General features: G+C 40.8%; 2 protein-coding genes across 5 annotated transcripts in view; one reads left to right on the top strand and one right to left on the bottom strand.

The window, feature by feature from the left end:
• Positions 1–10,180, top strand: part of cltca (clathrin, heavy chain a (Hc)) — a 29,476-nt gene extending 19,296 nt beyond the window's left edge. Inside the window, exons 14-30 of the mRNA XM_058626471.1 lie at positions 312–475; positions 2,359–2,484; positions 2,575–2,717; positions 2,877–3,111; positions 3,202–3,324; positions 3,413–3,558; positions 3,662–3,845; positions 3,933–4,125; positions 4,340–4,497; positions 4,584–4,856; positions 4,951–5,268; positions 5,491–5,622; positions 5,715–5,825; positions 5,936–6,106; positions 6,232–6,453; positions 8,456–8,531; positions 8,847–10,180. Of these exons, the coding sequence (XP_058482454.1) occupies positions 312–475; positions 2,359–2,484; positions 2,575–2,717; positions 2,877–3,111; positions 3,202–3,324; positions 3,413–3,558; positions 3,662–3,845; positions 3,933–4,125; positions 4,340–4,497; positions 4,584–4,856; positions 4,951–5,268; positions 5,491–5,622; positions 5,715–5,825; positions 5,936–6,106; positions 6,232–6,453; positions 8,456–8,531; positions 8,847–8,983 (2,912 nt within the window). The 3' untranslated portion in view covers positions 8,984–10,180. The remainder of the gene's footprint in view (positions 1–311; positions 476–2,358; positions 2,485–2,574; positions 2,718–2,876; positions 3,112–3,201; positions 3,325–3,412; positions 3,559–3,661; positions 3,846–3,932; positions 4,126–4,339; positions 4,498–4,583; positions 4,857–4,950; positions 5,269–5,490; positions 5,623–5,714; positions 5,826–5,935; positions 6,107–6,231; positions 6,454–8,455; positions 8,532–8,846) is intronic.
• A 1,325-nt stretch (positions 10,181–11,505) lies between these two features.
• Positions 11,506–13,046, bottom strand: ptrh2 (peptidyl-tRNA hydrolase 2). Of its 4 annotated transcripts, none has more exons than XM_058626473.1 (2): positions 12,981–13,046; positions 11,506–12,130 (listed from the first exon to the last, which is right to left on the bottom strand). In XM_058626473.1, the coding sequence occupies exon 2, from the start codon at positions 12,120–12,122 to the stop codon at positions 11,625–11,627; it is 498 nt and encodes a 165-aa protein (XP_058482456.1). In that variant the 5' UTR covers positions 12,123–12,130; positions 12,981–13,046; the 3' UTR covers positions 11,506–11,624. The 4 variants fall into 4 exon arrangements, with proteins under 4 accessions (XP_058482456.1, XP_058482458.1, XP_058482459.1 ...); XM_058626475.1 differs by lacking the exon at positions 12,981–13,046 and adding an exon at positions 12,892–12,916; XM_058626476.1 differs by lacking the exon at positions 12,981–13,046 and adding an exon at positions 12,787–12,811.
• Positions 13,047–13,597: the final 551 nt, after the last annotated feature.

Genomic DNA, 13,597 nt, shown 5'->3' on the forward strand with positions numbered 1-13,597 from the left:
CAATAAAAATGTTTTGTAAAATGGGTAAATTCACCTCTTTTTTTCTGCTCATGCACTGACACAGATTTTTTCCAGCTGTCAGTTAGACAAATAGGTCAGAGCAGAAGCAGGACAATCCTAGATGGACTGTACTGGAGGTGAATTAATGCCACTTCTGTATTATTGATGAAGTAATGGAACTTGAAGATTAAGCAAGCCATATGATGAAGAGAAATATTTCTTTTAAGATTATTTTCAGTGTGTATTAGGGGCCCCATGGTGATATCATTATATTGGTGAACTAAAGACTTGCATGTTTCTTTGTCTCTCAGGTCTGTTCTACTTCCTCGGCTCAATTGTCAACTTCAGTCAGGACCCTGATGTTCACTTCAAATACATTCAGGCTGCCTGTAAAACGGGCCAGATTAAAGAGGTGGAGAGGATCTGTAGAGAGAGCAACTGTTATGACCCTGAGCGTGTCAAGAACTTCCTCAAGGTAAAGCTTCAGGGACAGCTCTAATCACACACTGCCACAACAGCCTCCATCCTATAACTAATCTTTTCTCTCACTTTTCCCTCTCCTTTTCTTTTAGTATGTTTTTGTTCCTGAACTACTTTTTCCCTTATTTGTTTTTACATCTTGTCCTTTCTTAACTTATAACAGGTTTTCAGAATTTAATGCAAAGTAATCCTTTGTAGAGATCAGGTCTGTCGTCATTCATGTCACATATTCCTAGGAGTTTCTATCCATTTTTTAAAGGTTGTTTATTATGAGATTCAAGTTGGTAGCTAACTACCATTTCATTTGTTGATAAAGCAGAGTAATGGTGTCAGTCCAAAAGTCAGACGCTTTGCATGGTTATGATCTTAGATCTTTTGGGGTTTTGATAACCCTTCTAGGAATGTATGTATAGTGTGGCACTCTTTATGAAACGGGTAGGGCTCCTCACAATAGAAAAGCATTGGTGCTGCAATCAGCACTGATGTAACATGACCCTTTGGGGGCAACACTCATTTTCTCTGTGTGACATCTTTTAGAACAAACACACATTGTAAACACACCTGTCACCTGCCCACCACTGTGCTTTTTTTCCAGAAATGCTGGAGCTACACTTCTTCTGTAGTTTATGAACTGGCATAACAGTGTTTATAGTCTTAAATGCTAGCCATAACTTACCACATGTTGGCTGCCATGCAGCAGGCCCAAATTAAGTTTCAAAAGGAGATATTTAATACTCAAGCATGTCATACTTGGACCAGACACTGACTAGTTTGAGCGTGTTTTCCTACTGGCTTTCACAGAGGTAGTCACTGGGTAAATTTAGTCACTGTATTTGCATGTTGCAGGCATATTTACCTGGCTTCTCAAAACATGCAACACCAGGAAGTGAGAATGCTGGTGCTATTAGCTGGTGCTAATGCAGCATTCATTGGCAGTAAATGTTGTATATAAAAACTTTGAAATGCAACATGTTAGTAAAAGATTCAATTATATTAAAATGATTAAAAACATTAAATGTCACATTAACAGGTTGGCCCCTTCTGATAGATTAGAAAAGAATGAATACCAGCAGATTCCTAGTAATTTTATTGGTTAGAAATGTTCAACCAACTAGCCTTATGGCAGCCAATTATCTTTTCTGCTTTTCCAATTTGTCTTTGGAATGGCAGGACTTGTATGAGGTAAATCTATCCCTCTTCACAGTACAGGACCATGTATTGTGGGTTTATTTTCTCTCATCCTTGATCCTTTACGTTAGACATAAGATTGATTTGTATTGTATTTGTATGGTGGCATAGACTGAATGTTCTTATACAATAACTTGCATTGCAATACTTGTAATAACCATGCACTACTAGGATGTGGCAGTGCTGTTGTTAGAGTTAAAAATAAGTAAAGCAATTTAGTTTATGGTTTGTACAAGTTTGTATGTGCAACTAATAGAAATGATAGGACTTTAAATTGTGAGGTATTCCAGGTGTCTGTATGTTTAGTGTTCAGTTCTGTAACAGAGCCTGTAGTCTATGCAGCATGTTTTCAGTAATATTGACAAGTTGCAAAATCACAGTTTGTTGGTCCTGTTTTTGTGCGGACGGCAATGCAGACAAGTGCATTGAGGTACAGATGTCTAGTGGTCAGTGTTGCCTGGTGGTGACCTGACAACTCGCAGCAGCACATTAACAGGAGGAGATCCTGTTAATGAGTAAGAAATATACACTAAAATTAAGTTTTATTCTTTTACATAACATGTAATAAATGCAGTGGTAAAGCAAATCCCCTAGTGCATCAGGTTTAGAAAATGTGTTTTTATTTTGGGTTAAGTGTGTCTTTCTGACTGTAGACTGACTCTGTCTTCCTTCACTCTGTGTGGCAAACAGGAAGCCAAGCTCACCGACCAGTTGCCCCTCATCATCGTATGTGACCGCTTTGACTTTGTCCATGACCTGGTCCTCTACCTGTACCGCAACAACCTGCAGAAATACATCGAGATCTATGTTCAGAAGGTAAAGTTCCTTGCAAAAAATATTGAAATTTCTATTGCACAACAGCCATCCATTTCAGACATGATCTAATAAGACTGTTTTGTGTTTCAGGTGAACCCTAGCCGTCTGCCTGTTGTGATAGGCGGTCTCTTAGATGTGGACTGCTCAGAGGATGTAATTAAGAGCCTGATCTTGGTTGTCAGGGGACAGTTCTCAACTGATGAACTGGTTGCTGAGGTGGAAAAGCGGAACAGGTGCTGCACTTTCCATCAGTACACATTGCAGTACAAATTTAATAACTCAGAGCACTCTAAATTTAGTATATAAAATTGACCTTAAGTGGAGAGTCGTATGAAATTGAACCTAACGTCATTCAGATCTGAGCAACCAGTGTAAATTTCTTTGTCTCACAGACTGAAGCTGCTGCTGCCCTGGCTCGAGTCTCGAATTCATGAAGGTTGTGAGGAGCCCGCCACCCATAATGCCCTGGCCAAGATCTACATCGACAGCAATAACAACCCAGAGCGCTTCCTGAGAGAAAACCCATACTATGATAGCCGTGTGGTGGGAAAGTACTGTGAGAAAAGAGACCCTCACCTGGCCTGTGTGGCATATGAAAGAGGACAGTGTGACCAGGAGCTGATCAATGTGAGCCCTGCCTCTTACTGTAAATCCAAATGCCCTAGTGCATTTAACTGCCTTTGCTATTGTAATATTTGTTGTTTGTTTTAACTTCAGGTCTGCAACGAGAACTCCCTTTTCAAGAGCCTGTCTCGCTACTTGGTCCGTCGCAAAGATGCCGATCTGTGGGCTAGTGTGCTGCTGGAGAGCAACCCCTTCAGACGACCCCTGATTGACCAGGTGAAGTATACATAAATTAAGTTTCTTCTTATTAATACAAAGAGCTGGTTGTTTTTCTAACATTCTGTTCCCCTGTACTTGCTCTCAGGTGGTACAGACTGCATTGTCAGAAACCCAGGACCCAGAGGAAGTGTCGGTCACAGTCAAGGCCTTCATGACTGCAGATTTGCCCAACGAGCTCATTGAGCTCCTGGAGAAGATTGTACTGGACAACTCCGTTTTTAGTGAACACAGGTGTTTATCAGTAATGTCCTGTTTTATGTTTGTTTGTTTGTTTTTCAGGTTTCATAGAGAAGTTTGAAAGTGTGGTTTGAACTCTGTCTTATCATTCTCATAGAAATCTGCAGAATCTGCTGATCCTGACAGCAATCAAAGCTGACCGCACTCGTGTGATGGAGTACATCAGCAGGCTTGATAACTATGATGCTCCTGATATCGCAAACATCGCCATCAGCAATGAATTATTTGAGGAGGCCTTTGCCATCTTTAAGAAGTTTGATGTCAACACCTCTGCTGTGCAGGTCAGCCATTTGCTCTTGAACAGGTATTCTAATGCTTTTTGATTGAACAATTTCTCATTGTTCCTTGTTTTCTCTCCTCCACTCTAGGTGCTGATCGAGCACATTGGCAACCTGGACAGGGCCTATGAGTTTGCCGAACGCTGCAATGAGCCAGCTGTGTGGAGTCAGCTGGCCAAGGCTCAGCTGCAGAAGGGCCTGGTTAAGGAGGCCATTGACTCCTACATCAAAGCCGATGACCCCTCTGCATACATGGAGGTGGTGCAGGCTGCAGATCAGAGTGGTAAGGAGACTTGCTCACGCAAGAAAAGAAAAGGCAGAATTTTATAGAAAGGTGTAGGTTGTTTGCCAGTGCCATTTAGATCAGTACAGATTTATTGAATTTTATTATTGTTGGTATACAATACAGTTGAGGCAATATTATGTCTGTCTAAAAAAGGTTGCACGTAAGAACAGACTAACCACTTTATATTACTATTAATTTTCACTTATTTCAGGTAACTGGGAGGACTTGGTCAAATTTCTTCAGATGGCTCGTAAGAAGGCCCGTGAGTCTTATGTAGAAACGGAGCTCATCTTTGCTTTGGCCAAAACCAACCGCCTGGCAGAACTGGAAGAGTTCATTAATGGACCCAACAATGCTCACATCCAGCAGGTTCGCCTAATTCCCATACAGTCATCTGTGAATTAGCCTTTAGGCCAGTAATATTAAACCATATGTCTGACTTGACACTCTTACAGGTCGGCGATCGCTGCTATGATGAGAAAATGTATGATGCAGCTAAACTGCTATACAACAATGTATCCAACTTTGGTCGTTTGGCTTCGACTCTGGTGCACCTCGGGGAGTACCAGGCTGCTGTGGATGGCGCCCGTAAGGCCAACAGCACCCGCACCTGGAAAGAGGTGTGCTTTGCTTGTGTGGATGGAGAGGAGTTCAGACTGGCCCAGATGTGTGGGCTTCACATTGTGGTGCACGCTGATGAGCTGGAAGAGCTGATCAACTACTACCAAGTAAGATGAACACAAAGGCGTTGTTGTTTGCCACTTTAACAACTCACATGCAAGCGGTCATTTACCAAATCCCATCCTCTCTCTTCTCCGTCAGGACCGTGGCTACTTTGAGGAGCTAATCACGATGCTGGAGGCCGCCCTGGGCTTGGAGCGCGCTCACATGGGTATGTTCACGGAGCTGGCCATCCTCTACTCCAAGTTCAAGCCACAGAAGATGAGGGAGCATCTGGAGCTCTTCTGGTCTAGAGTCAACATACCAAAGGTCCTGAGAGCAGCAGAGCAGGCTCATCTGTGGGCCGAGCTTGTCTTCTTGTACGACAAGTATGAGGAGTTTGACAACGCCATCATCACCATGATGAATCACCCAACAGATGCCTGGAAAGAGGGACAGTTCAAAGACATCATCACTAAGGTAGGGATTAATGTAATGTCAGAATCAGAATTGTAATATCTCAATTAAAACCCATGGTGGGGCTTTTATGTTGCTACAGCCAATCTTAATTGTTTTTGTCATGACTTATACATACTTTTCATAATACAATATTACAAAAAATTCTTATTGGCACATCTCATATGGCACTGCTATTTCCTGACCCAGTGTTTAACACTTTGTTTTCCTCTGCATCTCATGTAGGTGGCCAATGTGGAACTCTACTACAAAGCCACCCAGTTCTATCTGGAGTTTAAGCCATTGTTACTGAATGATTTGCTCATAGTGCTTTCTCCCAGACTGGACCACTCCCGTGCTGTCAACTTCTTCAGCAAGGTACACTTTAAAATGATACTGATTGAGGATGACTGAAATGCCCTTTCTTTGGCATGATTCATGTAATGATTGCACTGATTGTGTGTCCATAGGTTAAACAGCTGCCTCTGGTCAAACCTTACCTGCGGTCAGTACAGAACCACAACAACAAATCAGTCAATGAGGCACTTAACAACCTATTTATCACAGAGGAGGATTATCAGGTTAGAGCTCTTTCTTTCTTTTCTTATTTTATTAATTAATTTATTTATTTATTTATTTTTTAAAGAAATGTGATCAGTGTTTCATTTAATATGTATCTTACTCATGTTAGGCACTGAGAACATCAATAGATGCCTATGACAACTTTGACAACATCTCACTGGCCCAACGCTTGGAGAAGCACGAGCTGATTGAGTTCAGGAGAATTGCTGCCTACCTCTTCAAGGGCAACAACCGCTGGAAACAGAGTGTGGAACTCTGCAAGAAGGATAAGCTCTATAAGGTGCCATTTCCATTATCCACTCATGCGTCACTCACCTTTTCTTTCTTAGTGGATATGTCAGGAAAAATATGCACTAATTGAATGAGGCCATTGCTGAAGCTGCTTGTGCTGCATCTCTCCCGCAGGATGCAATGCAGTATGCGTCAGAATCTAAGGACACAGAGCTGGCAGAGGAGCTGCTGTCCTGGTTCTTGCAGGAGGACAAGAGAGAGTGTTTCGCCGCCTGCCTCTTTACCTGCTATGACCTGCTGCGACCTGACGTGGTGCTGGAGACGTCCTGGAGGCACAACATCATGGACTTTTCTATGCCATACTTCATTCAGGTCATGAGGGAGTACCTCAGCAAGGTGAGAGGAATGAAAGGGTCTTAATAGAAATGCAGGCCATATAGTTATGCTCAGGTTAGCTAATGATCAAAACATGGGTCAGAGAAAAAGTGATTACACACCTAAAAAAATAGTTTTCATTTGATCAAAGAAACAATCAAAACACCTTTATACCAGCCTTCTTTATGGGTTTAAAATTTTAATTTTCTTCTGCTGTGCTGCACATTTTCTCTTCCAGGTTGATGCAGTAACCGATCAGGTGAACGTTGAAAGCTCTTTTTTTTTTCTCCAATCTCAGTATTTAACTTGCAAGACTGCAGCCTTATGTGTGCATGGTTTTAGTTCCACCATGTGCTGCACTTCAGTAGTGACTGAGACATCTTTTATGCAGTCTGCTTTTTTCAGTATAGTTATGTCAAGTAGTTATTTCATTGAGTCAAAAAGAAAGACTGTTAAGGTCTTAATCAAAACAAAATAATCTACATTTATGATAAACCCCATTGGTAAAAGAAAAATGTTTGAAAGGTAGCACATTTACAGTATTCACAGTTAAGTCCTCAGAAACATGCTGATTTTTCAAACGTGACAGGCAACTGACTAACATCACAAATACAAAATATTTATATTTTTATTTAAATGTTGCATTTTGGGGGGGAGAGGAGAAAACATGGTTGTTTTATATTCTAATTTTCTTTCTTCATGAAAATATTTTCTGGTCACCATTGCCGAAAAAATGGAATTTATTGCCAAAAGTGTATTTCTTTATACTTAATAACACTGCACTGCATAAAATGAAGATGTATATTTTAAAGTTTGATGTGTCTTTATGTATTAGCTGATGACTGGCATATGCATGTGTTTAACGATTGCTGATAACGTAGCAGCAGGCAGTTTATTGTGTCTGGTTTTCTGTAGAAAGCCACGAGCATTGGGAGTCGATCGCTGTATCATCTAGAAATACGTTCACCTGCAGGGACAAGAGCCAATATTTTGGGGTTTCCCGTTTAGACATCAGATATCTAGTGTATAGTGTATAAATTCCAACTGGCACAGGAATGGAGTTGCAGGTTTTCCACAGGTAATGAGTGTTAGGCTTATCTCTATTAACAGCTGTCAACGTACAAATGCAGAAAGCCAATCGCCAATGCATTTCTGTCAATGTGTTCTGCTTCTTTTGTTCTCTACACTGAATGTTTACCTGCAGGCTACTAAAACCTGCTCAGACACGATTGGTCGAACTAGAAACGGTAACCAGGAGGCCCCAAAATCTTGTCTCTTGCCTGGTTATAGAGATGAATACAGGAGCCTAAGTCCCCTTCTTTTTTTTTTTTACGACCAGCACTGGAACACACAGAGCATGGTGACGGCAGTGCTTCAGTTTGTTGAACTTGTGTGCTGTCCATCAGAAGAGGCATGAAGGAAATGAATGATGCATTTATTAAAGGCACTGCTGAGTGAGCTCTTACTGTTAGCTTTGGGAATAATCTGCATCCAGTTGCTGCTACTTGAAAACTGATGTGTGTGTGCGTGCGCCTGCATCTGACTTCCTGCCTGAGTTTTTTTGTCTTTTTGATTTTGCAAATTGTTTTAATATTATTAGGACTTCAACCCTTGATTCATTTCATTATCAATCTATCTGTTGTTTTCTAAATTATTGGATTCAATATTTGGTCTGTAAAGTCAAAAAAACAGATTTGTGTTACTGAACTTATTAACGACGAGGAGCAGATTAATTGTTGCAGCCCCAACTATACTTTTTTTGTTTGTTTTTGCTTCCCCCCCTTACTTAGCATTACAAGTATGATTTATATTTAAGATACTGGAAAAAACTTGCATTATTGCTGCTTTTCAGTACAAGCTGTTCGGATTCAATCCTGTGGGTTTTGTTTTGTCCTGCTTTTCATTGAAAGAGGCTTTTGTCATACAATAGTACTTCTAACAAAAACTTGAATAACACGTTATTTTACTCAGTTACTTTGTTCATTTGCTTTGTTCTAAATGTACTCTTTTCTTCTCCCTGCAGGTCGATAAACTAGAAACCTCAGAGTCCCTAAGGAAAGAGGAGGAGCAGGCAACAGAGACACAACCTATTGTCTATGGTAACTGTCCTCTAATCACATATTTAATGTGTATCTCACTGTGATCAGATACAAAGGCAGCAGTCTTCTTCCTCACATGACACTTTTTTTGGTCCCTCATATGTTCATCATCAAACTTGTCACTGAGGTTTAGGTCTTATCACAGTAAACTTGCTGCAGTTGATTAAAGAACTTGTGGACCAGACAGTAAAAAAAAATTTGCCGCATAACGGATAAGGATGATCTAAGTAGACTCATCTTCCATTAAAGAGGAATAATTAGAAGGAAAAAGCCTTATGCATCACGTCTGGAAGCTTATCTGTGTTCTTCTCGCAGGCACACCTCAGCTGATGCTGACAGCGGGCCCCAGTGTTCCTGTGGCACCACCGCAGCCGTATGGGTACGGCTACCAGGCACCACCTGCAGCATATGGTCAGCCAGCACCTCAGCCAGGCTTTGGCTATGGCATGTAAAGTCCCCAAACCCCTATCTGTCCACATGTAGGCCGGAGCCACCATCCATCCATCCATCTCCCACAGTCCTTCACCAGACCATTTCTGTCTCTGCCCTCTGTGTGGAGCTTGAGATAACAAACCTTTCTTTCACTTCTTTGTTTGTTTGTTTTTTTCTTTCTATCCCCATTTTAAACCATCATGAAGGACTCTTATTTGTTGTCAAAGAAAAGATTGAATCACAAAGTTTAATTTTCTCACATTCCGTGTAGAGTTAGGTAAATTTTTTCTTTTGTCTATTTTATTGAATGGGAAGTGGTATATGTACAACGGGGGGCTTGTGAGAAGAGCTAGACCTCTTCTGAGTAAAAAAAAGAAAAGAAAAAAGGTCTGTTGTGAAGCATCTGATTTGCACTCTGTAATGAGAAGACATTAATTAATGTAGAACCTCTTTTTTTTCCTTTTGATGTGTGTGAGCAGCTTCTTCTGTCCGACTGTAAAATGCATTTAATTATTGTACATTCAGACACACATACTGCTACTGTGTTCTTCTGTATCTGAACATGAAACTGCCGCTTCCATTGACCACAGTCGTGAAACACTACGTTGTACCTGTCCAGTCCCCAGACTCACACTTCAGGGCTTTTTCTTGAAGAAAATCCAAAAGGAGTGTTTTACATATGATTTTCAGGAATGCTCTTTTCCAACAAAGCCTATGCAGGACTCTCCAAACAAATCTGCAGTCAGACGTGATTATTACCATGTGCTTTAAATACTGCTCCAACATGGGAGGGACCATTCCACCTCAGGAGGTACTGCAGACCTGTTTGACAAACTTGCCCCATGCCCCCTCTTTGTGCTGCAGTTTGTTTCTGCTGGATATCTGTTATTTGAGTGTACAGGAGTGATTTTTCAAACATTCTGCTCCTCATATCCTGTCGAGGGTTTTGCCTTTTACCTTTTCAGTTTTCACCCGCTCATCGTGTTCTTCACAATTAATATCACAGACTTGTGGTAATTTGAAGTTTTTATCAAAGGCTTGCGTGTATACAAGAAATCAATCATTAACTCCTTTGAACTTATATTCTTATCTAAATTACCTTTAGATTTAAGTTGTGCACTTAAAACGACTTGATTGTGCATAATCAGGATCATAATGAATGAAACAGCGGTTTTGTTTTCCACTTAACAAAATAAAGGCTTCTTGTTTGTCAAGAACAGTCTGGTTGTGTCCTGCATATACAGCATGAGTGTGTTAATTTCCGACCAATGAACCTACTGCATGCCAAGTTCCAAGAAAGGGGAAGTGATGTCATGCCCTTAAATGAGTGCTTGTGAGCAGAGCAATCATAGGTTGTGTGTGTAGGAGGATATGCTGTTTGTAGTCCAAAGTACGATTATACACGGAACACACTTCTAGATTAATTACTTATCAATTTAAATAGGCACTGTATCAGTATTTCCAATTTCTTTTTTTCCAGGCACATGAGTCAACAGGACAAAGGTGAACCTAAAGTCCACACAAGACAAAAGATCACAGGGAAAACATTGATTTTTATGCAGCTTTCAGTTTAAACAAATGTGAGGTGGAGTTATATGATCAGTCAAACCTAATTACAATACGTATCAGACAGCTGAAGATTGATCTGTGCTCTTAAGAGTAATTGTGGCTTTAATTTTATGTGGACTGAAAACAAACTCTTCAACATTAAGACAATGTGTTGTATTTCAGTGTGTGTTGAAATAAATTTACTTTATTGAAGAAAGTTATATTGCAATAATTGTTTTGATGGAATCCAGTATTGGAGTGTACACCGCTTGACTGGTTCTCACTTTAAGGCCTTATTTTTTGAACATGCCTCTTATTGTACTGTACTTCAAAACCACCCAGTTGTCTAAATCTGAGACCGTTCCCATCTTGTCATTTTCAGGTTGTTCTCTGGTGTTGAATTTGACTCAGTGCTGCTCGCTCCTGTTACTTGGACTGTAGAAGCACATGGTCTACAATTCTACTGCATTTCTAATTCAAATTCATGCAGTTGTGTGATGTAGTTCTAGCACCCTCTAATGGTGTGCTACTGTACATGTAAACCAGTCTGTTGAGTTGTTGTTGTTCTTCAGCTCATCTCACATCAACTTGAAAATTGCTATATGTTTTTGAAGTGAAGTGGATACAGACAGGACAGTCATATACCTATAACTCAGACAAATGGAAATCTTATATGACTGATTTTAAGTCCTAATGACATTTGTCATATCACAAATGGTCATGCTCAATGTAATGACCTCTTCATTCTTAAATACTTAACATCAAATTGCATCTAATGTCAGAATTAATTTGTAAAATGATTGAGAACATAAGTCAGTGATTATTTCTCTAAATTCAGTAGTTCAACAACTACAATGTTTGTAGTCACACAGAATCCATTCATCTTTAAGTAGTTGGTGTGGTGGAATAAAACATTAACACTTGACTGTGTTTCACTGTGTTTTTGCTATTTAAGGCTCAAGGCATTAGTAAAATAAAGACTCATGACAATAAATTCAAGCAGGTGACATCAGAGTCTATTATGTACAAAATGTATAATTTCATGGTAACTCATCTTAGTACATTGCAAATGTTTTGTCAACAAAGAAAGTCCCACAGGTGCAGGCTGGTGGTCTAGTAGAGCTTTAGGTCTCCACTGACACTATCAATCAGATCAGCCGGGCCTGGTCCGATTCCCAGCACCGTGCGTGAGCCAGGTGCAATCTGTGTCCTTCCTGCATCCTGGATCAGACTCACAGGAAGCCCAACTTCTTTAGCACGGCTCAGCAGATCAATCAAGGTGTCCTCATCGGGGGCCTTCAGCACCACTTTGGGCTGGCCACAGTACTCCCACTGTTTGAGCAGGTCGGGTTTCCTGCGCTGAACCTGCTTGTACGCAGACACAGCAGCATGGGAGCACTGGGCAGCAACCTTGCCTTTGCCCATCTTCAGGTCATTACGGACGACCAGAACCATCTTCATTTCGCCCCCTTCTCCCATCACACTTGCATCCTCATCCTCATCCTCAGTGGACGCAGTGCCAAGGCGTCCGCGAAGGTGCCAACCGAAGAGGAGCCCACAGCCCAGTCCTGCTACAATTCCCAGGCCCAATGGCAATGGTTGGAAGTCCATATTTCAACCTGCAACAAAAACAAAATAGAATACAGACTCAGCCATGAAAACTTTCAGGAGTCACTTCCACTGTTACAAATGAACCTGGACGTTCAGTCTGAAATCACAATCATAATGTACTCACAGTTGTCCAGAAATGTAAATCAAATGTACCCTAACTACATGCCTGCATAACACAGCTGCTGCTGTTCATGCACCAAGCAGCTCCAAGTTTACTGGATGCAGTCTGGACGATTTCAAAGACAAACACAAGAGATGGAAATGGAAACAAAACTCTTACGTCTTGTACTCCAGAAGGTAAGAGTTTTGTCTCTCTCTGCGAGTGCGTCCTCAAGGGGGCGACAGAAGTTCTGCACTGGAGTTAATTAATAACTTTGCCGGAAATGGACACGAAAGAAAAGTGATTCGATACTTTCAATACATCCAGACAAGCTGGTCACAGAGAGTTAAAAAATGCTGCCCTCCACAGTTCGAAGATAGTTCAAAGCCTCGTATTCGATTCTTTTACTGCTTTGATTAGCACTTAAAAGCGCGTCTTTTGTATGTTTTATATTAATTTAAAGACAGACGTTGACAGAATGTTCAGTTCCTAAAGAGGGAGGTGTGGGTGTAACAGTATAAACCGCTCCTGAAAACTAGTTATTAGTGTTAACTTCTCTGTTACATTAGCTTTTGGGCTAAAGAAGCAGCAGGACCGCGGCGCTTCCTCTCCAAAAAACCCCGCCTCACTTCAGTATATAGCATTTCTCCAACCGTTTAGTGTTCGTACGTTAAATGGCCAAACTGAGTACACACACAGCGCTGCACAAAGCGTGTCCTTTGGTCTAGTTTCACTGTTTTGTTTTTTTTATCTCGTACCTGAGTCGCGTTGACGAACTGGCGGCATGAGCCGGGTGTTCCTGTTCACGCGCGCCTACTGATGACGTCACGACAACGTCACACAAAATAGAACCTTCCTTATTGTTGATGTATTGAAATACTTTGCACTGTGTTATGTTTTTGTTTTTTATAATTCTGATTTTATTAGCAAAAGACATTGAACACACAAACCATACTTCATTCATTTAAATCAAGTCAGGAACTATAGGAATCGAGGAGCACTTTATTCATAATCCACCCTTGTTGTGAGGAAATGTCAAGATTTTTTTTAATGTTATCTCATCTGTATGTTTTGCATCGTGCTCTAAACCAAGCAATGCCACAGTGTAAATCTATCCTCTTTCGCCTGCAGTCATGTAGGAACGACTGTCTTACAGTCACTCAATGCGTCATTAAAAAATAGCATTGCATTTACTGTGCTTAAGTAGCAAAAGTAATTTTCTGATATAAAATGTATTTCAGTTTTAGAAGTAAAGGTTTTAAAAAAAGTGAGGAGTTAGGATTGAGCCATGGTAGCTCAGCAGTAGGATGAGTTGTCTTTCAACTGAAGGTTGTGGGTTTGATTCCTGGCCCTACTAGTCTATATGTGTCCTTGA

Source organism: Solea solea, chromosome 4 (genome assembly GCF_958295425.1).
Source record: "Solea solea chromosome 4, fSolSol10.1, whole genome shotgun sequence".
Classification (NCBI taxonomy): domain Eukaryota; kingdom Metazoa; phylum Chordata; class Actinopteri; order Pleuronectiformes; family Soleidae; genus Solea; species Solea solea.

Coding starts and splice junctions, on each gene's coding strand:
- ptrh2 (XM_058626473.1), bottom strand. CDS start 12,122: ATGGACTTCCAACCATTGCCATTGGGCCTGGGAATTGTAGCAGGACTG.